Source organism: Sminthopsis crassicaudata, chromosome X (genome assembly GCF_048593235.1).
Source record: "Sminthopsis crassicaudata isolate SCR6 chromosome X, ASM4859323v1, whole genome shotgun sequence".
Lineage (NCBI taxonomy): Eukaryota > Metazoa > Chordata > Mammalia > Dasyuromorphia > Dasyuridae > Sminthopsis > Sminthopsis crassicaudata.
The window spans coordinates 80,926,085-80,949,936 of record NC_133623.1 but is presented as its reverse complement, the minus strand read 5'-3'; the positions used below and the strand labels follow the sequence as shown (position 1 = coordinate 80,949,936).

At 62.6% G+C, this 23,852-nt stretch overlaps 2 protein-coding genes and 3 long non-coding RNA genes across 6 annotated transcripts in view; 3 read left to right on the top strand and 2 right to left on the bottom strand.

Moving 5' to 3' along the window:
- LOC141548751 (uncharacterized) overlaps positions 1 to 5,971 on the bottom strand; it is a 129,063-nt gene extending 123,092 nt beyond the window's left edge. Inside the window, exons 1-2 of the long non-coding RNA XR_012484045.1 lie at positions 5,759 to 5,971; positions 5,161 to 5,259 (exon numbers count right to left, since the gene is read on the bottom strand). This is a non-coding gene — a long non-coding RNA (uncharacterized LOC141548751). The remainder of the gene's footprint in view (positions 1 to 5,160; positions 5,260 to 5,758) is intronic.
- Positions 5,972 to 10,020: 4,049 nt separating this feature from the next.
- Positions 10,021 to 11,773, bottom strand: LOC141548434 (uncharacterized). The gene is made up of 2 exons (XM_074277314.1): positions 11,507 to 11,773; positions 10,021 to 10,988 (listed from the first exon to the last, which is right to left on the bottom strand). Exons 1-2 carry the CDS (start codon positions 11,594 to 11,596, stop codon positions 10,335 to 10,337), a joined length of 744 nt encoding a protein of 247 aa, XP_074133415.1. The 5' UTR covers positions 11,597 to 11,773; the 3' UTR covers positions 10,021 to 10,334.
- A 5,363-nt stretch (positions 11,774 to 17,136) lies between these two features.
- LOC141549206 (uncharacterized) overlaps positions 17,137 to 23,852 on the top strand; it is a 53,267-nt gene continuing 46,551 nt past the window's right edge. Inside the window, exons 1-2 of one of the 2 annotated variants that reach the window (XR_012484285.1) lie at positions 17,296 to 17,403; positions 17,898 to 18,855. Coding sequence is in view for 1 of the 2 variants with exons in the window: in XM_074278618.1 (XP_074134719.1) it covers positions 17,314 to 17,403 (90 nt within the window). In the remaining variant the exon portion in view is untranslated. Of the gene's footprint in view, positions 17,404 to 17,897; positions 18,856 to 23,852 lie in introns of those variants that run through there. The other variant, XM_074278618.1, reaches the window with a different exon arrangement.
- On the top strand, positions 17,952 to 18,855 carry LOC141549207 (uncharacterized). The gene is made up of 2 exons (XR_012484286.1): positions 17,952 to 18,038; positions 18,181 to 18,855. It is a non-coding gene; the product is annotated as an uncharacterized LOC141549207 (long non-coding RNA).
- LOC141548552 (uncharacterized) lies at positions 19,793 to 22,871 on the top strand. Its single transcript, XR_012483999.1, has 6 exons — positions 19,793 to 20,032; positions 20,616 to 20,714; positions 21,226 to 21,322; positions 21,685 to 21,756; positions 22,375 to 22,511; positions 22,804 to 22,871. It is a non-coding gene; the product is annotated as an uncharacterized LOC141548552 (long non-coding RNA).

The following is a 23,852-nucleotide window of genomic DNA, read 5'->3' as shown; positions in this document are numbered from 1 at the left end:
AAGTTTTGTACCCAGGTGTCTCCACCCCATCTCTGTGAAGGAGGAAGCTGGGGGCCCTAATTGAGACTAGGCCTTCCCACCTCAAATGAGCCCTTGATTTAGCGGCATCCCCGAAGTTCCTCACCCAAGGGTCTACCTCGTGATGTAAGAAGCGGGGGGGCAGTGAATCTAGACCCGGGGTCCCTCCCCCAAGTCAGCTCTTGGCTTAGCCAAGTCTGCAAGTTGTGCACCTCACGGTTCTCTTCCTCTTCTCTGAGGAGGACAAAGTCGGGGGCATTGATTCTCAACCAGGCTACCTCATCCAAATCAGCAGTCGGGTTAGCGGCATCTCCCAGTTCAGTCCCCCAGAGGGTCTTCCTCCCATTTCTGGGGAGGAGTTGGGGGCAGTGTTTCTAGACTAGATCATCCCAACCAAAATCAGTCCTAGGATTAACAACAGCCCCAAGGCCCTCAACCTAGGGTTCTCTCCTCCCGTGTCTGAGAATGAGGAAACTAGGGGCAGTGAGTCAAGACCCGGGGTACCTACCCCAAATCAGCCTTATGAGTGTATAAACATGTCTGAGCTCTGCACTCCAGGGTTCAAGCTGGGGTCAGTGAATGTAGACAAGGTCTTCTCACCGGAAATGGGCCTTTCCCCCCCCACAACCCCAAGTTTCACACCCCAGAGCCCTTCCTCCCATCTCTGTGAAGGACAAAGGGGGGGAGGCAGTGAGTCTAGACCAAGGTTCCTACCCAGAAATGAGCCTTTGTTTTTGCCACATGGCCAAATTCTGTCAGGGAGGAAGTTGGGTGCAGTGTGTCTAGAGCAGGTCATCCCAACCCAAATGAGCCCTAGGATGAGCAACATCCACAAGTTCCTCACCCCAGGGGTCTCCTCCCCATCTTTGTGAAGGAGGAAGCTGGGGGCTATAATTCTACAACAGTGCTTCTCACATCAAATCAGCCCCTTTCCCAGCCACATCCCCGTGCTCCACACCTAGAGGTCCCCCCACATCTCTTTAAAAGAAGATGCCGAGGCCAGTGAATCTGGACCAAGACTTTCCACCGGAAATCAGCCATTATTTTAGCTGCCTTCCAAATTTCCAAACCACAGATATCTCCCACCCAACACTGAAGGACAAAGCTGGGGGCTGTGAGGGACAAAGGTGGCGACTGTGAGGGACAAAGGTGGCGACTGTGAGGGACAAAGCTGGGGGCTGTGAGGGACAAAGGTGGGGGCTGTGAGGGACAAAGCTGGGGGCTGTGAGGGACAAAGGTGGGGGCTGTGAGGGACAAAGCTGGGGGCAGTGAGGGACAAAGCTGGGGGCTGTGAGGGACAAAGCTGGGGGCTGTGAGGGACAAAGCTGGGGGCTGTGAGGGACAAAGGTGGGGGCTGTGAGGGACAAAGGTGGCGACTGTGAGGGACAAAGGTGGCGACTGTGAGGGACAAAGCTGGGGGCAGTGAGGGACAAAGCTGGGGGCAGTGAGGGACAAAGCTGGGGGCAGTGAGGGACAAAGCTGGGGGCTGTGAGGGACAAAGCTGGGGGCTGTGAGGGACAAAGCTGGGGGCTGTGAGGGACAAAGCTGGGGGCAGTGAGGGACAAAGGTGGCGACTGTGAGGGACAAAGGTGGTGACTGTGAGGGACAAAGGTGGCGACTGTGAGGGACAAAGGTGGCGACTGTGAGGGACAAAGCTGGGGGCAGTGAGGGACAAAGCTGGGGGCAGTGAGGGACAAAGCTGGGGGCTGTGAGGGACAAAGCTGGGGGCTGTGAGGGACAAAGCTGGGGGCAGTGAGGGACAAAGGTGGGGGCTGTGAGGGACAAAGGTGGCGGCTGTGAGGGACAAAGGTGGCGACTGTGAGGGACAAAGGTGGCGACTGTGAGGGACAAAGCTGGGGGTTGTGAGGGACAAAGCTGGGGGCTGTGAGGGACAAAGCTGGGGGCAGTGAGGGACAAAGCTGGGGGCTGTGAGGGACAAAGCTGGGGGCTGTGAGGGACAAAGCTGGGGGCTGTGAGGGACAAAGCTGGGGGCAGTGAGGGACAAAGCTGGGGGCTGTGAGGGACAAAGCTGGGGGCAGTGAGGGACAAAGCTGGGGGCTGTGAGGGACAAAGGTGGCGGCTGTGAGGGACAAAGGTGGCGACTGTGAGGGACAAAGCTGGGGGCTGTGAGGGACAAAGCTGGGGGCAGTGAGGGACAAAGCTGGGGGCAGTGAGGGACAAAGGTGGGGGCTGTGAGGGACAAAGCTGGGGGCAGTGAGGGACAAAGCTGGGGGCTGTGAGGGACAAAGCTGGGGGCTGTGAGGGACAAAGCTGGGGGCTGTGAGGGACAAAGGTGGTGACTGTGAGGGACAAAGGTGGCGACTGTGAGGGACAAAGCTGGGGGCTGTGAGGGACAAAGCTGGGGGCAGTGAGTCTAGAGTAGTGCCTCCCACCCCAAAAAGGCCCTTGTCCCTGCCACACTCCCAAGTTCCACACCCTAGGGATCTTGCATCCATCTCTGTGAAGAAGCTGTGAGTGAAGCGTGTGTGCCCCCCTCTGTGGGGGCAGTGAGTCAAGACCAAAGATCCCTATCCCAAATTAGCCATATGACGATCCACATGTCTGAGTTCTGCACCCCAGAGTTCAAACCCTCATTTCTGGGAAGGAGGAAGCTGGGGTCAGCGAATCTAGACAAGATCTTCCCACCCCAAATGGGCCTTGTCCCAGCCACATCCCCTAGTTCGGCACCCCAGGAGTATCTCCCCCATCTCTGTGAAGGACAAAGCAGGGGCATGGAGTCTAGACTGGGGGTATCTGCCAGAAAGGAGCCCTTGGATTCGCCACATGTCCCAAGTTCCTCCCCCCAGGGCCCTCCTCCCATCTCTGTGGAGTGGGAAGGTGGGAGCTGCCCTTCTAAAATAGGGCTTCCCACCCCAAATCAGCCCTTGTCCCAGCCACATCCCCATGCTCCACACACAGTGATCACATCTCTTTAGAGGCGGCTGCTGGGGCAGTGAATCTGAACCAGGGCTTTCCCCCCCAAATCAGCCATTATTTTGCCACATCTTAAATTTGTGAAGCACGGGTATTTTCCACCCAACATTGTGAGGGACAAAGCTAGGAGCAGTGAGTGTAGACTAGGCCTTCTCATCTCCATTTATCCCTTGGCTCAGTCACATTCCCAAACTTTGCACCCTAGGGATCTTCACGTCGTCTGCAGGAAGGATGACGCAGGGGGCCTCGAGTCTAAGCCAGGGGTACCTATCCCAATTGCACCCTGGGAATAGCAGCCTCTGCAAGTTCTGCACCTCGGGAGGGGGGTCCACATCTCTGTGGAGGGAGTTGGGCATAGTGAGGCAAGACTCAGGATCTCCCACCCCAATTTGGCCCTAGGATGAGCCACGTTCCCAAATTCTGCGCTCCAGGGATCTCCCACACGTCTGTGTGAGGGGCGAAGTTGGGGGCAGGGCGTCTATTCCAGGGCTTCTCCCTCCAAATGAGCCCTCGGGTCAGCCCCATCAGCAATGTGAAGGAGGTGGATGGAGTCACAGACCAGGGGGACCTAGCCCAAATCAGCCACTGCAGTAGCCACATCTGCAAGGTATGTACCCCAGGGCTCTCCCCTTATCTCTCTGGGGGAGAAGACGAAGTAGTGCGTGTAGCCAAGGCCTCCCTCCTCTGAACCGTTTCTTGTCCAAGTCATTTCCCCATTTTCTCACCCCCTGTACCTTCCCCCCCGCCTGTGAAGGTGGAAGCGGGAGGCAGGGAGTCTAGTCCAGGTCTGCCCAGCCAAAATAGGCCGAAGCTCAGCAATAGCCTCAAGGCCCAGGGCTCTCCCCCAATGTCTCTGAAGGAGAAAGGTGGGGACTGCAATTCTAGAACTGGGCTTCCCCCCGCATACGAGCCTGTGTCACAGCCGCACCCCCATGCTCCACACCCCGGGGGACTGTTCCCTGCACTCTAGTGGGGATCTCTCCAAGGATCGAGGGCACAAACTCGAAGTCAGTCGGGGGAAGGGAGGAGGCAACAGACGACAGAAGAGGGCAGGGAGATGGGGGGGGGAGGGAGAGAGACTTTAATTCCAGGACAATCAAGGGACCGGAAGCATCATGGGGCGGGTGATGGAGGAGGCCGCATACAGGCTTTGGGAGAGGGGAAGAGAAAAGGGCAAAGGCAATTTCCCCGGAGATCTTTTTTCAGTGTAGAACAACATAACCTAAAATTCAAAGAATAAACCCTTAATATGAGATCAGGGGGAGGAATTTGTCAGGGTGACCCATGACCTCCTGCCCTTCTCCAGTATTCATAGAAGAGGCTGTTGGAAGAATCCTTTAGGTCATAGGGGGAGGGGAGGGGAGAGAAAAGGGCCCAAGAGGAAGCCGAGGAGAAAGAGAAAGGGAGGGCAGGGCCCTTTAGGGGGGGTCTCTCGTGCTTCCACAGCCCCAGTCTATGGTCCCTGAGGGATTCTGGGCAGAAAGAAGATCTTCGGCTTTTCCTTCAGGCTGTGCAAGCCATCAGGGAGATCTTGGGATCACCCGGGCAAGCACACAGGATCCTATCTGCCGTTGCCATTGGGGACCGCTGGGGTTTGTGCACACTTGCAGATCTAGTGTGTGTCTTTGTCTGTACTATACGTCTGTTGCATGTTTCTATGGAAGTAATTTGCGTGATCTTTTTGTGTGCAGTGAGTATTTGTGTGTATGCTGAGTGGTATGTGTATTTGGGTGTAGTGTGTATGTGTATGGCTTCTCTGGGTGTACTTGTGTCTAGTGTATCTAATATATTTGTGTGTCTGCTGTGTGTACTTGTGGTATGCATTGTACATGTGTGTGTGTGCAGTGTGCATGTTGTGTGTGTATTTATAGAGCGTGTGCCCTTTCTGTGTGGTGTGTCTGAGTCCATGGGCTGCTTTGTGTGTGGTGGGGGCATTGTTCTCATGGCGTGTATTTGTGGGCGTGTGGAAATGCATGTGTGGTTTATCTGCTGGCTGAGGAAGTTGGATGTCTACATCCACAATATACAACTTGGGGTGTATTGTGCATATGAATGTGAATATGTGTGCACATAAAATGTGTGTGTGTGTGTGTGTGTGTAAATAGCCATGGCACACGTTGGGGGGGGGACACATGGCGGGGCCTTTTAACAAGGGCCCAAGCACAGCTTCTGGGGAGAAGCAGCCCCAATACCGCCCCCTGCTGGTACCTGGGGAGGAGAATGGCAGTTTGTCACTGGAGATCTGTGCTAAGGCTCTTCTGGAGCTGCCATTGGGGATCTTGGGGCAGGATCCGCACTGGAGGCCTCCTGGAGGACAAAGAGCAGGCGCCACCCACCAGGGCAGCTGGGGCACTGGGGCCATTGCCTCCCCTTGGCTCTCAGGGGTCCCGGGGGCCAGACCCCCTGCAGAGAGCCTGGGCCCTGGGGGAGGGCAGAGCCAAGGCTGCCCTACCCGGAGATGGGGGGCCTCCCTCCCTCCCAGGGCAAGTGGTCGTCCTGCTCTCCCCGTGCGGCCCGGCCCAGCCCAGGCTGTCTCAGCAGGGCTGCCTTCCCAGCCTCCCAGGGGCCTTCCCAGCCTCCCAAGGGCCTTCCCAGCCTCCCAAGGGCCTTCCCAGCCACCCAAGGGCCTTCCCAGCATCCCCACCTGGGACCCCCCCAGCAGCCTGTCAGGTAGCAGCTCCAGCCTGGGCCTCCATGACACTGGGGGAAGGGGCATCAGGACCAGTGCAGGGCCCGCTCACTGAAGAGTTTAGGAGGCCCCCCAAGCCCTCCTGCCCGCCCATGCCCCATGTCTCAGCCCCCCCACCTTGAGTCCTTGAGGCTCAGGAAGCCAGGCCCTGGCAGCTGGGAGCCAATGGGCCCTCACTTTCTCAGGTGGCACAGACACTCGTGCCACCCGCTGCCTGGTCCCTAGCTCCGGGCGGGAGCAGAGGCTGGCCCAGCTGACACCCAGGCTGGGCACGGGCAGCTCTGGGCAGCCCCGGACGCCTCAGCCCCACGACTGTGGCCCATAGAATGTGGCCATGACATCATCCATTATGACCCACCAGGTCACAGGTCGGGGCGTGGCCCAATGGCCCTGAATCTCCTTGTTGTGTCAAGGGGGATGGGCAGGGCAGGCCCAGCCCCCCCCCCGCCCCACCCTCTTGCTCCACCCCCCACCCCCAGAGCAGGACCCAGATCTCTGGGCCCAGACCAGACAATTCCCTGCCACCTCCGGTGGCAGAAGCCCCAGGTGTCCACAAAACACTCACAGGGGAAGGGGCGCGGGCACAGGGGAGGAAGCCGGCCGGCCCTGCTCAGGGGCGAGGAAGCCGGGCCTGGAAGCCCCCTTGCTGTGTGCCGTCCCCCCTCCCAGTTCCCAGGGTCTGCACCCTATCTTTTTGGAATTGGAAGGTGGGGGCCGTGAGTCCAGACCGGGGACCTGGCTTCCCAGCCCAAATGAGGCCGTGTCCCAGCCGCATCCCCACGGTTCGCGTCCCAGCGCTCTCCCACCTCTCTCTGTGAAGGGCCAGTGTGGGCAGTGGCTACGCCGGGGCTTCCCACCCCAAATAGGCCCTTAGATCATCCACATCCCAAAATTCCATCTCCCGGGTGTCCATTCCCTTGAGCCCCGTGGGTGCGGTCTCTCACAGGATCGTGGGCACAGAGCAGAAGCGGGGGAAGGGAAGGGGCGGCAGGCGCAGCAGATGACAGGGAGTTAGGCGGGCAGAGCCCAGGGAAGGGATGGGCAGGGGACAGGGAACAGGAGGGGGCGGGCGAGCTGTGGGGAAAGGAGAGAACAATCCTAGAGGCCAAAGGCAATTTCACCAGAAAACGCCTTTATTTTTCTTCTTGAGTTGAAGAAAGCTGTTTTAGTTATAGAAGACAGAAGGTAAAGCAGCATAAGCTCAAACTGAAAGCATCATTGTTCCACGGGAAGATGGGAGGAGAGGGCTGTGGGAGGGCGCCTCAGGCCCTCTGCAGCTCAGCTGTCCGAGGAGGAGACTTGGAGGGGGCCTTCTGGCCATGCCTGGAGGGGGGAGAGAAGGACCCTAGAGGAAGCCGAGGGAAGACAGGGGAAGGCCAGTGGCCCTGAGGGTGGATGGCAGTCCCTTCACAGTCCCCATTACTTGGTCCCTGAAGGGCTCTGGGTAGAAGGAGCATCTTTGGTTCTTCCATCTGGCTGGCCAAGTCTCCAGGTGATGTTGGGATCTTCGGGGTCCCCTCGCAGGGTCATGGCTGCCCTTGCCATCACCTGCTGCTGCTGTTGGGCTGGTTGTGCCTGTGGTGGGTGTGTCTGGGGCCTAACTATTTATGTGGCAGGAGTATTGTGATGTACTTGTGTGTGATGACTATTTGTGTGCTTACTATGTAAACCGTATGTGTATCTGTGTGTGGTGTGTATATTCCCGTGTCCATTATGTGGGTCGTACGTGTGTTTGTGTGTCTATAATGTGTAGTATGTGAGTATTTGTGACTGTTGTATACTTGTGTGTCTCCTGTGTGGAATATGTAATGTGTACGGTGTGTATTTGTGTGTCTGCCGTGTGTACTTGTGGTATGCATTGTACATGTGTGTGTGTTCTGTGTGGTGTGTATTTGTGTGTCTGCCGTGTGTACTTGTGGTATGCATTGTACATGTGTGTGTGTTCTGTGTGGTGTGTATTTGTGTGTCTGCTGTGTGTACTTGTGGTATGCATTGTACATGTGTGTGTTCTGTGTGGTGTGTATTTGTGTGTCTGCTGTGTGCATGGGATAGATGTATTTGTGTATGAGGGTATGCATTGGACATGGGTAGTGTGTGTTGTGTGTGCGCTTGTGTGTGCAGTGTGCATGTTGTGTGTGTATTTATAGAGCGTGTGCCCTTTCTGTGTGGTGTGTCTGAGTCCATGGGCTGCTTTGTGTGTGGTGGGGGCATTGTTCTCATGGCGTGTATTTGTGGGCGTGTGGAAATGCATGTGTGGTTTATCTGCTGGCTGAGGAAGTTGGATGTCTACATCCACAATATACAACTTGGGGTGTATTGTGCATATGAATGTGAATATGTGTGCACATAAAATGTGTGTGTGTGTGTGTGTGTGTGTGTGTGTAAATAGCCATGGCACACAGTGGGGGGGAGGGGGACACATGGCGGAGCCTTTCAACAGGGGCCCAAGCACAGCTTCTGGGGAGAAGCAGCCCCGCCCCCGCCCCCGCTGGTACCTGGGGAGGAGAATGGCAGTTTGTCACTGGAGATCTGTGCTAAGGCTCTTCTGGAGCTGCCATTGGGGATCTTGGGGCAGGATCCGCACTGGAGGCCTCCTGGAGGACAAAGAGCAGGCGCCACCCACCAGGGCAGCTGGGGCACTGGGGGCCATTGCCTCCCCTTGGCTCTCAGGGGTCCCGGGGGCCAGACCCCCTGCAGAGAGCCTGGGCCCTGGGGGAGGGCAGAGCCAAGGCTGCCCTACCCGGAGATGGGGGGCCTCCCTCCCTCCCAGGGCAAGTGGTCGTCCTGCTCTCCCCGGGCGGCCCGGCCCGGCCCAGGCTGTCCCAGGCCAGTCTTGCCCCCAGCCCAGCCCAGTCCCGATCCCGGCCAGTTGGGCCTAGCCCAGCCTTAGCCTTCCATGCATCCTTCCCTGTGCGCCTCCCCCACAGCCTCCCACGTAGCAACCACTACCTGATCCTCCGTGACCCCCCACCCCCCAACAGGAAGCAGTCGTAGTCAGCAGACTCTGAGCTCCTCCGGCCTGAGCCCGGCTTCCTTTGGCCCCAACTGCCAAGGCGCCGAGGCAGGGAGGGCAGCGGTTTCTTGCCCCTCGGCCGCGGCCTCCTGAGGATCAGCAGGGCAGAGTGCGCCCCCGGGCGGCTTCCCTCCCTCCTGTGGGCCTGCCGAGGGGCCGGGGAGTCAGCAGGCCCGGGCCAGGCTCCCGGCTGTAACAGCCCAGATGATGGAGTTCCGTGCCCCCCCTCCACTCCCCAGGAAGCCCACTGCAGGGGGAGAGAGGCCTGATTCCTCCTCCCTTTTCCCTGCATCCCCCACCAGGACCTGCCCTCTGAGGCACTCCCATCTAAGGCCTTTCAGACCCCACTGCGGGCAGCTCTCTGGGCGATGACCTTGGGGGCCCATCTTGCCCCCAGTCTGATGAACTCCTCTCCCTTGGGGGAGGGGGCGGGGAAAGCAGAGGGGTTCCCGGGGCTGCCCCGGAGCCGGGGAGACTGGGGCCCTCGGGGGGAGCCGGGAAGGGGAGGGGGAGCCGGGAAGGGGAGGGGGAGCTCCTTGGGAGCCCTGGCAGGCGGCTGGGCCAGGACAGCCGGGGAGCCCCCAGCCCGCCTCACAGCTGCTTCCTTCCGGCCGATCTCAGAGGGGCTCCCAAGGACAGGCCCCTGGGCCGGAGCCCCCCAGTCCTCGTGTGCCTTCCCCCTCCCATTTCCCAGAGCCCCAGGGGTCTCCCCCCTCTCTGTGAAGGAGGAGGGGGGGAGAGGGGTCCAGACGGGGATTCCCACCCCAAGGGAGCCCTTTCCCTAGCCACATCCCGGCATTCAGCACTCTCTGTGCAGGAGGAAATGGCCAGAGAGCACCCAGGGCCTTCCCTCCCTAGGGAGCCGTGTCCCAGCCGCTCCCTCCGGCTCTGGGAGCTGTCCCCCGCAGCTGAGGGGGTCTCTCACGGCATCAGGGGCCCGATTGGAAGGGGGGGGAGGAAGCTGCCGGAAACAGCAGGGCCCTGGGGCCCAGGGGAAGGGAGGCCAGACCCAGGGGCCCAGGGGAAGGGAGGCCAGACCCAGAGGCCCAGGGGAAGGGAGGCCAGACCTGGGGGCCCTGGGGAAGGGAGGCCAGACCCGGGGGCCCAGGGGAAGGGAGGCCCGACCCGGGGGCCCAGGGGAAGGGAGGCCCGACCCGGGGGCCCAGGGGAAGGGAGGCCAGACCCGGGGGCCCAGGGGAAGGGAGGCCAGACCCGGGGGCCCAGGGGAAGGGAGGCCAGACCCGGGGGCCCAGGGGAAGGGAGGCCAGACCCGGGGGCCCAGGGGAAGGGAGGCCAGACCCGGGAGACTGAGGGGACCCGGCAGGCCGTGGGGGAGGGGCGGGAAAAAGACCAAGGACAAAGGCGATTTCAATAGAGAAGATGTTTATTTTTCTTCTTGGCTCCATGAGAGCTCTTTTAGCTTCAGACCAAAGTGTTGAGTAACATAAGCAAACTTTCAAAGAATAAATCCGCAATAGGGGGGCCAGAGCAAGGGCTTGGAGAAGTCCCGGGGGACCTCCTTCCTTTCTCCTAAGTCCCGAGAGGAGGTGCTGCTGGGAGCCTTAGGCCAGAGTCGAGGGCGGAGAGGAGGGCAGGGAGGGAGGCCAGGGGGGGAGGGGAGGGCAGGGAGAGGGGAGGGGCGGGGCCGAGGGGGCGGGCTCTAGTCCTTTCAAAGCCTGGTTACATGGCCCCCGGGGGGCTCTGGGCACTAAGAGCGACTTCGGCTCTTCCAGCGGGCTGCGGAAGGCCCTCGGGGGGGTCCTGGGATCTTCGGGGCCAGGGCGCAGGGCCGGATCTGTCGGTGCCGTTGGGGAGCGCTGCTGCCTGGGACGCTTGCGGGGGAGCCTGGGACAGGGCCTGGGAGCCTGCTCCGGAGAATTCGCCTTCGGTTCTGGCCAGCGTGGCCAGCAGGAGCTCGGGGAGGGCCCGGGATCTTCGATGTCTTCGCACGTGGGGCACGGCCTGGCGGCCTCGATGAGGGTCAGGAAAGAATGGACTGCGCCTCCCCGGCACGCTCACTCTCATCCTCCCGTCTCCGGCCCCGAATAAGGCCGCATGCTGGTTCTCCAAGTAGGCCTGAGGCCAGTGGCCATAGCCCAGAGCCCCGGGCCTGGCTCCGGGGATCCCTTCCCCCCCTGCAGCCAAGGCTGTCACCAACAGGTCGGGGATGGCGGGGACCACCCGAGGATGCAACACTGGGGGGGGCATGGCTCTCCCCCGCCCGTGGCCGGCGAACGGGATACGGATGCTTTCTGCCTGAAACTGGGGCATTCTGGGCCGGGCCCCTGGAGGTGGCTGAGGTCCGGGTCTTCCATCGGCTCGGCGCTGAGGAACCTGGCCAGGAGTCAGTTGGAAAAGTCTTAACATAGCCACACAGGTGAGGGGTCGTGGCAAGTTCTGGTTCTGGCCCCCCCCCTGCCCTGCCTTTTATTTCCTAGCCCCGTCTCCCCGGCAACCACTCAGGCCCACCTCACAAGGGAACTGTGAGGTGGTGCCCTGCCCCGTTGCCACGGTGACCCCCCATGCCGGGGGATGCTCACAGTAACAGCTTCAACCCCCAGCAGGGGGCCCCTGTCTCCATCTGCCCCGGGGGGGACACAGGGCTCGCCCCCAAACCATGCCGGGACCCTGAGTAATAAAGGACGGAAAAGTACAAATGCACCACTGAGCCCCGGTGGGGGCTTGATCCCCGGCCCCCCACCGGGCCCGGCCTCTCACATCCCCCCCTGCTCCCCGCCCGGGCGCTCCCTGGGGGGCGGGCCCATGTTCCCCAGCTGCCTATGGGGCGTCCCCTAGCTGCCGCTGCCGCTGAGCGCGTGTGGGGAGCATTTGGCAGCGGGAAGGGCCCTTACCTGCATGTAGTTATGTCTCAGGAGCACTTCCACCCCGGGCCTGACCCTGACCGGCTGTTCCAGCCACGGCCTGGACACCCCCCCACCCATCTCCCGCTCCCACAGGCTGGGGCACCTTTCTCAGCCTCCAATGCCCCTAACGGACCAGCACATGCTGGGGCTCTCCTCCCGGGGGGCGGGATCTCTGGGGTCATCCACCAGCCAAGCACCAGCAGGCCTGGGGCAGGGCAGGCAGGCCGGGCTCCCAGCCTCAACTGGGCCCAACAAGCCTTGCAGTCCAAGGGCCTCCTGTGTTTGGGGAGGAGACCAGGGGTAACCTGGAGACAGCACCAGGCGGGAAGCAGAGCAGGGCTGAGCCTCCCAGTGGGGGGTCTGGCTCCCCAAGCCCCCACGGCCTTTCCTGTTCCCATAAAGGCAGCCGGGTCTGAGGAGGCCAGTGGGGCTGGGGCAGGCTCCCTGTGCATGGCCTCTGCCCCACAGGCAGGGGCCCAGTCCCATGGCATCTCCTCAGTGCTAGAGCCTGTCTCACACTCATCCCTGTTAGGGCCCTTTCCCACACTCATCCCCTGTTAGGGCCCTTTCCCCGCTCCCTGAGGCCCAGCACCCTGCTCTCGCTTCTGTCTCTCTTGCCTGGGCCTCCCTTAGGTCCGTCTCCCTCAAAGACCAGCCAGCCTCCCTAGGGCCCCGGACTCAGGCCTAGAAAGGATGTTAGAGGTCCCAGGGGCCATGTGTAAGGGAGCTGTGGAGGCCAGATCCCTGCCATTTCTCAGAACAGGAGGCTGAGGCCAGAGGTGAAGGAGAACAGCCAAACAGCCCATGCAGCAGCATGGCTGAGCTCCCAGCAGCCTCCTGGGCCCCCACACCAGCATGGGCTCCCCTGTGTGGGCCTCCCGGCAGGGCTGGCCCCCAGCCCGAGGCTAGCTCTCCCTCTGCTTGTTGGGTGGTTCCAGGGAAGGCCTGGATGCTGCCGCTGGGCCTGGGCCCCCCTCCCCGGCCCTGCACGGCCTCCGGCCTCAGCCTTCCCTCTCCAGGAGTGGGCTAGGGCTCACCTCCCTTGTCAGGGACTCTGCTGTCCCACCCGCCACCGCCTGGCAACTCCTCCCTAAGAGCCAGAGGGCCACGGAGCCCCCGCCCCCCCCTCACTCTTCACTGGACACAAAGGGACGCTGGCCAAGCCTTCTAGGGCTGCCTTGGAGCTCCTGGAAACTCCTCCACATCCCGCCCTCTGGGGAGCCCCTGAGCGCCCCTCCCCTGCCTCAAGGAGCCCCCCCCTTTCTCTGCCACTCCCTGGTGGCGCTCCCTCAGCCCCAGCAGCTTCTGCCGGCACCCTGAGGGGGCGTGGCTAATGCACTGGGCTTCTCCAGCTGCCCCCAGCACCCCCTTCTCCACCATCCATCTCCCCCATGGGGGGGGGCAGCAGCCCAGGAGCCTGGGGCTGAGCCTTGAGTGCGGCCCAGTCTGTCTCAGCAGAGCTGCCTTCCCAGTGTCCCAAGGGCCTTCTCAGCCTCCCAAGGGCCTTCCCAGTGTCCCAAGGGCCTTCTCAGCCTCCCAAGGGCCTTCCCAGTGTCCCAAGGGCCTTCTCAGCCTCCCAAGGGCCTTCCCAGTGTCCCAAGGGCCTTCCCAGTGTCCCAAGGGCCTTCTCAGCCTCCCAAGGGCCTTCTCAGCCTCCCAAGGGCCTTCCCAGTGTCCCCACCTGGGACCCCCCCAGCAGCCTGTCAGGTAGCAGCTCCAGCCTGGCCCCCTGTGAGCCTCTGTTTCCCCCTCTGGAACAGGAAGCAGTTGTAGTCAGCGGACTCTGAGCTCCTCCGGCCCTGAGCCCGGCTTCCTTTGGCCCCAACTGCCAAGGCGCCGAGGCAGGGAGGGCAGCGGTTTCTTGCCCCTCGGCCCCCGGCCTCCTGAGGATCAGCAGGGCAGAGTGCGCCCCCGGGCGGCTTCCCTCCCTCCTGTGGGCCTGCCGAGGGGCCGGGGAGTCAGCAGGCCCGGGCCGGGCTCCCGGCTGTAACAGCCCAGATGATGGAGTTCCGTGCCCCCCCTCCACTCCCCAGGAAGCCCACTGCAGGGGGAGAGAGGCCTGATTCCTCCTCCCTTTTCCCTGCATCCCTCACCAGGACCTGCCCTCTGAGGCACTCCCATCTAAGGCCTTTCAGACCCCACTGCGGGCAGCTCTCTGGGCGATGACCTTGGGGGCCCATCTTGCCCCCAGTCTGATGAACTCCTCTCCCTTGGGGGAGGGGGCGGGGAAAGCAGAGGGGTTCCCGGGGCTGCCCCGGAGCCGGGGAGACTGGGGCCCTTGGGGGGAGCCGGGAAGGGGAGGGGGAGCTCCTTGGGAGCCCTGGCAGGCGGCTGGGTCAGGACAGCCGGGGAGCCCCCAGCCCGCCTCACAGCTGCTTCCTTCCGGCCGATCTCAGAGGGGCTCCCAAGGACAGGCCCCTGGGCCAGAGCCCCCCGGTCCTTGTGTACCTTCCCCCTCCCATTTCCCAGAGCCCCAGGGGTCTCCCCCCTCTCTGTGAAGGGGAAGCAGGGGGCAGAGTTCAGACGGGGCTTCCCGCCCAAAAGGGCCCCTGTCCCAGCCACATCCCCAAGTTCCGCCCCCCAGGGCCCCCCTGCAGCCTGCTGGGCCGGGTCTCTCAAGGGATGGGGCATCACTGGAAGTCGGGGCAGGGAGGAGGCCCTGGGCAGGCTGCGGCGAGGGGGGGCCAGAAACAAGGCAGAGGCGATTTCAACAGAGGAAGATCTTTATTTTTATTCTTGGACTGAAGAAAGTTCTTTTAGTTTTAGGTGAAGGATGTAGGACAACAAATGTTAAAATACAAAGAATAATCCCCAACAGCCGGACCAGACTAAGGGATGGTGGCCGATGACCCTCAAGGCTCCTGCCCTGCTCAGATGTTGACGGGGGGCTGATGAGGGGGAGGGGGCTCCAGTCCTTTCCCGGTCCCACTACATGGGCCCTGCTGGGTTCTGCGCAGGGGCAGCTTCTTCAGCTCCTCCGCCGCTGGCCCTGCCGCCGCCATGGACGCCACTGGCGCCACTGTCACTGCCGCCGCCATCATGGCCACTGCTGCTGGCGCTACCGCCGCCATCTTCGTCACTGCTGCTGTCACTGCCGCCGCCATCGACGCCACTGCTGCTGTCACTGCCGCCGCCATCATGGCCACTGCTGCTGTCACTGTCGCCGCCATCATGGCCGCTGCTGCTGTCACTGTCGCCGCCATCATGGCCGCTGCTGCTGTCACTGTCGCCGCCATCATGGCCGCTGCTGCTGTCACTGTCGCCGCCATCATGGCCGCTGCTGCTGTCACTGCCGCCGCCATCCCTGGCACTGGCGCCACTGTCACTGCCTCCACCGGGCTGCGCCTGGCCATCAGGGAGATCTTGGGACCGTCGGGCCGGGCGTGCAGGGTCACGTCTGCCACCGCCATCAGCAAGCGCAGCTCCCCGGTCTCGTGGGGAAGCCTGGAAGGCCTCGGCCGAGGCCCCTCTCACGCTTTCTGCCTCGGTTCGCGCCAGAGCGGCCAGCAGCAGGGCGGGCAGGCCTTGGCATCTCCGGTGTCTCCGCACGCGAGTCGCGGCTTGTCGTCTGCGTTGGGGTTCGGGGCTGAACAGGGTTCTCCTCCCGGGCAAGCTGAGTCTCGCACGCCCATCCCCAGCGCCTACTAGGGCTCCATGCTGATTTTCCACATAAGCCTGGGGCCAGTGGCCAGAGATCTCGGGGGCTGGCCCGGCCCCAGGCGCGCCTTCCCCACCTCCACCCACAGCCCAGGGGACAGGGGTGCTTGGGACTATCCTGGCATAGATGACCGGGGGGGGGATGGCTCTCCCCCGCCCGTGGCAGCCCGGCGCAGCCCGGGTAGTTTCTCCATGAAATTGTGTCATGGCTGGCCCGGCGCGGGGGCTGGCCTGGGCTGCGGGTGCTCCATCTATTCTCTGAGAGTTAGGGCCAGGATTCAGCTGAAAAGGCCTCAACTCGGCCACAATGTACGGGGGCTGTTGTCCGGGCTTGGGCATGCCCAGCCCTGGCTGTTGCTTCATGGCAACCTTCACATCAGCTTCCCGGCAGAATTGTGAGCCGAGGGGGTCGCGCTGTCATGGTTACCTCAGAATGCTGAGGGGTCACCATTGTAACAACCATAACGTTCCAACTACCAACAGACTATGACAGCTTGGGGGTGGGGCTCAGGGCCTCCCTGCCTGGGGGGGCCCAGGGCTCGCCCCCCAAACGTGACACCGGCCCAATTAATAAAGGACGGAAAAGTACAAATGAACCGCTGTCCCCGGGTGTGGGCGCGCCCACTGGGAAGGGCTTGATCCCCGGCCCCCCACCGGGCCCGGCCTCTCACATCCCCCCTGCTCCCCACCCGGGCGCTCCCTGGGGGGCGGGCCCATGTTCCCCAGCTGCCTATGGGGGGTCCCCTAGCTGCCGCTGCCGCTGAGCGCGTGTGGGGAGCGTTTGGCAGCGGGAAGGGCCCTTACCTGCATGTAGTTATGTCTCAGGAGCACTTCCACCCCGGGCCTGACCCTGACCGGCTGTTCCAGCCACGGCCTGGACACCCCCCCACCCATCTCCCGCTCCCACAGGCTGGGGCACCTTTCTCAGCCTCCACTGCCCCCAAATGACCAGCACATGCTGGGGCTCTCCTTCCGGGGGGCGGGATCTCTGGGGTCATCCACCAGCCAATCACCAGCAGGCCTGGGGCAGGGCAGGCAGGCCGGGCTCCCAGCCTCAACTGGGCCCAACAAGCTTCCAATGAAGAGTGAGGGGGGGGGGGCGGGGGCTCTGTGGCCCTCAGGCTCTTAGGGAGGAGTTGCCAGGCGGTGGCGGGTGGGACAGCAGAGTCCCTGACAAGGGAGGTGAGCCCTAGCCCACTCCTGGAGAGGGGAGGCTGAGGCCGGAGGCCGTGCAGGGCCGGGGAGGGGGGCCCAGGCCCAGCGGCAGCATCCAGGCCTTCCCTGGAACCACCCAACAAGCAGAGGGAGAGCTGGCCTCGGGCTGGGGGCCAGCCCTGCCGGGAGGCCCACACAGGGGAGCCCATGCTGGTGTGGGGGCCCAGGAGGCTGCTGGGAGCTCAGCCATGCTGCTGCATGGGCCGTTTGGCTGTTCTCCTTCACCTCTGGCCTCAGCCTCCTGTTCTGAGAAATGGCAGGGATCTGGCCTCCACGGCTCCCTTACACATGGCCCCTGGGACCTCTAACATCCTTTCTAGGCCTGAGTCCGGGGCCCTAGGGAGGCTGGCTGGTCTTTGAGGGAGACGGACCTAAGGGAGGCCCAGGCAAGAGAGACAGAAGCGAGAGCAGGGTGCTGGGGGTCCGGGAGCGGGGAAAGGGCCCTAACAGGGGATGAGTGTGGGAAAGGGCCCTAACAGGGATGAGTGTGAGACAGGCTCTAGCACTGAGGAGATGCCATGGGACCGGGCCCCTGCCTGTGGGGCAGAGGCCATGCACAGGGAGCCTGCCCCAGCCCCACTGGCCTCCTCAGACCCGGCTGCCTTTATGGGAACAGGAAAGGCCGTGGGGGCTTGGGGAGCCAGACCCCCCACTGGGAGGCTCAGCCCTGCTCTGCTTCCCGCCTGGTGCTGTCTCCAGGTTACCCCTGGTCTCCCCAAACACAGGAGGCCCTTGGACTGCAAGGCTTGTTGGGCCCAGTTGTGGCTGGGAGCCCGGCCTGCCTGCCCTGCCCCAGGCCTGCTGGTGCTTGGCTGGTGGATGACCCCAGAGATCCCGCCCCCCGGGAGGAGAGCCCCAGCATGTGCTGGTCCGTTAGGGGCATTGGAGGCTGAGAAAGGTGCCCCAGCCTGTGGGAGCGGGAGATGGGTGGGGGGGTGTCCAGGCCGTGGCTGGAACAGCCGGTCAGGGTCAGGCCCGGGGTGGAAGTGCTCCTGAGACATAACTACATGCAGGTAAGGGCCCTTCCCGCTGCCAAATGATCCCCACACGCGCTCAGCAGCAGCGGCAGCTAGGGGACCCCCCATAGGCAGCTGGGGAACATGGGCCCGCCCCCCAGGGAGCGCCCGGGCGGGGAGCAGGGGGGATGTGAGAGGCCGGGCCCGGTGGGGGGCCGGGGATCAAGCCCCCACCGGGGCTCGGCGGCGCATTTGTACTTTTCCGTCCTTTATTACTCGGGGTCCTGGCATGGTTTGGGGTTGGGGAGCCCAAGGTCTTGCCTGCCAGGTTGAGCTGGGGCTGGGCCTTGAAGTGTGTCACTATTGCCACCGCCCACCATTCTGAGGTCATCATGGCAGGGGCGCCTTTATTACCTCACACTTCCCCTGGAATGATGACAGGACTGGTTGCCTTGGAGCTCCTGCCAGTGGTGGGTGGGAGAAATATAACTCTGCTCACTTTCACAACCATTATGGCTATGTTAAGACCCCTACAACTGTCTCTTGGTCAGATCCCCATGAGGAGAGTAGCTGAAAGAAGACCCGGACCCCAGCCACCCCCAGGGGCCTGGCCAGGAATGATGGGGTTTCAGCTGGGAGGCGGCCGTCTTCCTCCTGCAGGTCATGGACGAGGGATAACCACTTCACAATCGGTACCTTATGCAAGAGTGGGCCCTGTTTTCCATGACCTGTTCATGACAGTTTTGGGCAGCAGGGGGGAGGGGATCCCAGGAGTCATGCCATCTCCAATGGCCTATAGCCGCTGGCCTTATGGACACCCACACATTCATCCAGGAGCTTTAATTGGTGCTGGTGATGGAAGAAAGAGCAGGTATACAACTGAGGCGGGCTCCCATCCCCCCTGATCCTCAGCGAGGACCACATGCAGTGCCCCATTCAGGAAAATATAGAAGATGTCAGACAAACACCGAAGGCTTACTGGCAGCTCTGATCAAGGCCCAAGAAGAAATCTCGGGGGCAACAACCATTCAGGCCCCCTCCCAGACTCCGGATCATGGCACTGATGGAGCAGCAGTTGGTGATGGTGATGGCAGATCTCGGCCTCTGCCTGGGTCCCTTGGATCTGAAGATCTCCCTGATGGACAGCAAGATGAAAGAACCGAAGAAGCTCCTACCCAGAATCCACCAGAAACCATGTAATTGGTACTGTGAAAGAACTAGAGCCCATTCTTATGGGCTTTATCTTTCTCCTGTTTCCTTTTCACCCTTCCCCTCTTCTTCCCTTGACTTCCTTTAGGAAGTCATGGCCAGAAGGCTCCCTCCAAAAGTCTCCAAGGACAACTGAGCTGCAGAGGGCCTGAATCACCCTCCCACAGCCCTCTCCTCCCATCTTTCAGTGGAACAATGATGCTTTCAGTTTGAGCTTATGCTGCTTTACCTTCTGTCTTCTATAACTAAAACAGCTTTCTTCAACTCAAGAAGAAAAATAAAGATCTTTCTCTGGTGAAATTGCCTTTGGCCTTTTGTCTTTGTCTCTTCCCCACCCCACCCTGCCCCAGCCTGGCTGGCGCCCCTCCAGTTCCCTGGCCCCTGCTGCTGCCTCCTTTCCAGAGGCCTGACCCCGAAAGACCCCACCAACAGGCTGCAGGGGACCCTGCCCCTGGGGTGCAGAACTCAGGGACGCGGCTAATGCAAGGGCTCTTTTGGGGTGTGAAGCCCTACTGCAGGCACACTGCCCCCAGCTTCCTCCTTGACAGACAGAATCCTGGGGGACAGAACTTGGGGAAATGGCTGAGACAGACTGATTTCTGATGGGAAGCCCCGGTCTAGACGCTCTGCCCCCCCTTCCTCCTCCACAGAGAGGGGGGAGACCCCTGGGGCTCTGGGAAGCGGGAGGGGGAAGGCACACGAGGACTGGGGGGCTCCGGCCCAGGGGTCTGTCCTTGGGAGCCCCTCTGAGATTGGCCGGAAGGAAGCAGCTGTGAGGCGGGCTGGGGGCTCCCCGGCTGTCCTGACCTGGAGGCGCTCCCCCTCCCCTTCCCGGCTGCGCCCGAGGGCCGCAGTCTCCCCGGCTCCGGGGCAGCCCCGGCACCCCTCTGCTTTCCCCGGGGCCCTGGGATTTGCATTGGGGAGAGGACGGGCTCGGCCTATTTCCGGAGCCTGACCTCTGAAGGGGCTTCCAGGCCCGGCTTCCCCCCCTTCCTCCCCTGTGCCCGCGCCCCTTTCCGTGTGAGTGTTTTGTGGACACCTGGGGCTTCTGCCACCGGAGGTGGCAGGGAATTGTCTGCTCTGGGCCCAGAGATCTGGGTCCTGCTCTGGGGGTGGGTGTGGGCGGGGCAAGAGGGTGGGGCCGGGCGGGGGGGGGGGCTGGGCCTGCCCTGCCCATCCCCCTTGACACAACAAGGAGATTCAGGGCCTTTGGGCCACGCCCCGACCTGTGACCTGGTGGGTCACAATGGATGTTGTCATGGCCACATTCTGTGGGCCACAGTCCTGGGGCTGAGGCGTCCGGGGCTGCCCAGAGCTGCCCGTGCCCAGCCTGGGTGTCAGCTGGGCCAGCCTCTGCTCCCGCCCGGAGCTAGGGACCAGGCAGCGGGTGGCACGAGTGTCTGTGCCACCTGAGAAAGTGAGGGCCCACTGGCTCCCAGCTGCCAGGGCCTGGCTTCCTGAGCCTCAAGGACTCAAGGTGGGGGGGCTGAGACATGGGGCATGGGCGGGCAGGAGGGCTTGGGGGGCCTCCTAAACTCTTCAGTGAGCGGGCCCTGCACTGGTCCTGATGCCCCTTCCCCCAGTGTCATGGAGGCCCAGGCTGGAGCTGCTACCTGACAGGCTGCTGGGGGGGGGACCCAGGTGGGGATGCTGGGAAGGCCCTTGGGAGGCTGGGAAGGCCCTTGGGAGGCTGGGAAGGCCCTTGGGAGGCTGGGAAGGCCCTTGGGAGGCTGGGAAGGCCCTTGGGAGGCTGGGAAGGCCCTTGGGACGCTGGGAAGGCCCTTGGGAGGCTGGGAAGGCCCTTGGGAGGCTGGGAAGGCAGCCCTGCTGAGACAGCCTGGGCTGGGCCGGGCCGCACGGGGAGAGCAGGACGACCACTTGCCCTGGGAGGGAGGGAAGGTAGGGCAGCCTTGGCTCTGCCCTCCCCCAGGGTGCAGGCTCTCTGCAGGGGGTCTGGCCCCCGGGACCCCTGAGAGCCCTGAGAGACCCCTCAGAGAGGAGGCAATGGCCCCCAGTGCCCCAGCTGCCCTGGTGGGTGGCGCCTGCTCTTTGTCCTCCAGGAGGCCTCCAGTGCGGATCCTGCCCCAAGATCCCCAATGGCAGCTCCAGAAGAGCCTTAGCACAGATCTCCAGTGACAAACTGCCATTCTCCTCCCCAGGTACCAGCGGGGGCGGCGGGGGCGGGGCTGCTTCTCCCCAGAAGCCACACTGACACATAGGGACACACACCACACAAGTGTTCACAAACTGAACAAAAACCCACATCTAACACTCAGACAAAAAAGGCCACAAACCACACACACACCATACCCACCAACCTCTCACACCGCACAAACACACAAACCTCACACTGTACACAGAAACCACACACACACACCATATAAACACATAAACCACACACTGTACATACTCAGCACACAACTGCACAGACACACCGGCCACACAGAGGCCCAGACACTCACACACACACTCACAGACACACACACACATACACACACACACACACACACACAAATTCACTCCCCACACAAATGCCCATGGCACACAGTTCCAGACCCAGCTCTTTCCCTGGGGTCTGAAGCCCCATCACTGGGACCGGCGTGTGGGGGTGGGTGCCAGGGCTCAGGACCCCCGCCTGGCACTCTTCCCACGCACCCCTGCTCATGACAGACACATCAGAAGTTGCCCTCTCCCCGAGGGCCCCCATCAGGGCCACCACCTGTGAGGAAGGAGAACCATTGATGCCGCTCAGGAAGAAATGATCAAGGTAGGAAGCGTTGCCCAACGCCTGAGCCCTCCCCCGTGCCCCTCCGAGGGTGCCCGGCCCCCTTGGCCCGGAGCCGGCCTCCCCCCGCTCTCCCGGGGAGACGACCCGCACGGGGGGCAGGGGGCCGGCAGCCAGTCCCTCCCAAAGGGGCCTTCCAAAGGGTCGTCCCCCACAAGGGCAGGGGGCCGAGCTCACGAGGGCCGACTGGCCGGGGAGGCCGCCCCCGGCTTGGGGGTGGGGAGCCCGCTTAATGGAGTGCAGGCCTTCTGGTGCCCAGTGCGTGGGGGTGTTCCGGCCCCCCGTGGGGCCGTGAGGGGTTCCAGAGCCTTCGTGACCGAGGCGCTCTCTCCTTCTCCCCCCAGGAATGAGAATTTCTCCGCTCTCTCAAATGCCGGGGCAGGACTGGCGCTGAGCTGCAGCTTTCTTCTTTCCTGGTGGGTGACATGGAGCGAGCCTCTCCCTCCCTGCAGGGGCTCCCCTTGTGCCCTCCCTAGAATGGGGCTGCCATCCGGGTAGCCGGGTGCCGGGCACCGCCCCGCCAGGGTGGCTGTGCGCGCCCGGAGACGCCAAGGAGCACCGCCAGTGGGGGCTGCCCGCGCGGCGTGACGGCTCTCCTGAGAAGCCGCCCCACGGCCCATGGGCCTGCCCTGAGAGTAGGCCGCCCAGCCTCCCGGGCTGCGTGCCCCGTGGGAGGGAGAGCCCCGGCCAATGCCCTCATTTCCCTGGGGTGCCCGAGCTCCCCCCTTGCGGGTCGGCCCCCAGCTCCTTCCCTGACCCTGGGCATCGGGCAGCGGCTGTGGCCTCCAGCCCCTGGAGGCCCTTCCCCCCGGGGCCTGGCCAGGGACCTTTCCTGGGGAGCAGAGGGAAGCCAGAGAGAACTCTGAATCAATGGGCCATTCCCAGCATTCCCTAGGGCCTGCCCAGCCCCTCCCCCCGGGGTCTGCCTCCCCCGGGCACAGGGCTCCCAGAGGGGCGTCCCCCCCTTCAGGGCACACACACAGCCCCAAGGCAGCCAGGCCTTGCTCCTCACAAGGGGCCCTGGGGGCGGCTAGGGTGTGTTCCAGGACAAGAGGCAGAAAGCGGCCCTGCTGGGCCAGAAGCAGCACCTCTCGTGGGGCGCCAGGACGGCGGGTCAGCTGCAGCATGGACCGGTAGGACCGAGCCCGACTGCTGCCCGCTCAGACCCTAAGTAAGTGGGGCCCGGTCTGGCTGGGCTGGCCAGGGCGGGGGGGGGGGAGGGGGGGGGCAGGGCAGGGGGGCCTCCTCTGCCTGCCCTCCCCCCCAGACAAGTTCTAGCCAGGACTAGAGTGGCGCCTCCAGGTGTGCTGGCCGCCCGGGCCAGAGGGCAGAGGGGAGGGCCCCGTCCCTCGGCACTCTGGGTCCCCCGGGCCCCTTTGGGTGCTGCCCGCCACCGGCCGCTTCCGGACCCCGGAGCCCCCTCCCTCTGCCGGCCAGCCGCTGACTGCTGTCCTTGTCTCCAGGTGCCGGCTCGGGCGGCCTGCCTCCCTGAGGCGTGATGCATCTGGTCAATAAACACGCCTCTGAGGAACCCGGGGGTGCCGAGAGGGTTCTTGCGCTCTGCAGGGGGAGGGGGGGACATGACCTTGGCCCAGCAGGGAGCTGGCCCCGCTGACCTTTCCACAGCCTGGACACCTCTGGAAGGGGGCCTGGATTATTACTGCGGGGGGGGGGGGGGTCCTGAATAATTATTCTGGAGAGGGGGCCTGAATTATTACTGTGGAGGCGGGCCTGGATTATTACTCTGGAGGCAGGCCTGGATTATTACTCATGGGGTCTAAATTATTACTTGGGGGGGGTCTGGATTATGACTCAGGGGTGTCTGGATTATGACTTGGGGGCCCTGAATTATGACTCAGGGGGGCCTGAATTGTTATTGGGGGGAGCTAAATTATCACTCGGGAGAGGGGGACCTGAATTATGACTCTGTTGGTGGGGGGGGCTGGATTATGACTCTAGGGGCCTGGATTATTACTCTGGGTGAGCCTGGATTATGATGTGGGGGGGGGCCTGAATTATTACTCTACAGAGGGGACCTGAATTATGACTTAGGGGGGCATGAATTATTACTTGGGGTTCTGAACTATTACTGGGAGGGCCTGAATTATTACTCGGGGGTGGGGTCCTGAATTATTACTCTGGAGAGGGGGCCTGGATTATTACTCTGGAGGCGGGCCTGGATTATTACTCAGGGGTGGGGTCCTGAATTATTACTCTGGAGAGGGGGCCTGGATTATTACTCTGGAGGCCTGGATTATTACTTGGGGGGGTCTGGATTTTGACTCGGGGGGTCTGAATTATGACTGAGGGGGGCCTGAATTATTATTGGGGGGAGCTAAATTATCACTCAGGAGAGGGGGACCTGAATTATGACTCCGTTGGGGGGGGCCTGAATTATGACTCCAGAGAAGTGCCTGGATTATGACTCTGGGGGCCTGGATTGTTACTCTGCGTGAGCCTGGATTATGACTTGGGGGGGGGCCTGAATTATTACTCTACAGAGGGGACCTGA

What these genes read in the sequence shown, in the direction of transcription:
- LOC141548434 (XM_074277314.1), bottom strand. Translation starts at nt 11,596, where the DNA reads ATGGGTGGGGGGGTGTCCAGGCCGTGGCTGGAACAGCCGGTCAGGGTC. An exon ending in TGAGACATAACTACATGCAG is followed by an intron (nt 10,989 to 11,506) that starts GTAAGGGCCCTT and finishes ACTCCTGGCCAG; the next exon opens with GTTCCTCAGCGCCGAGCCGA.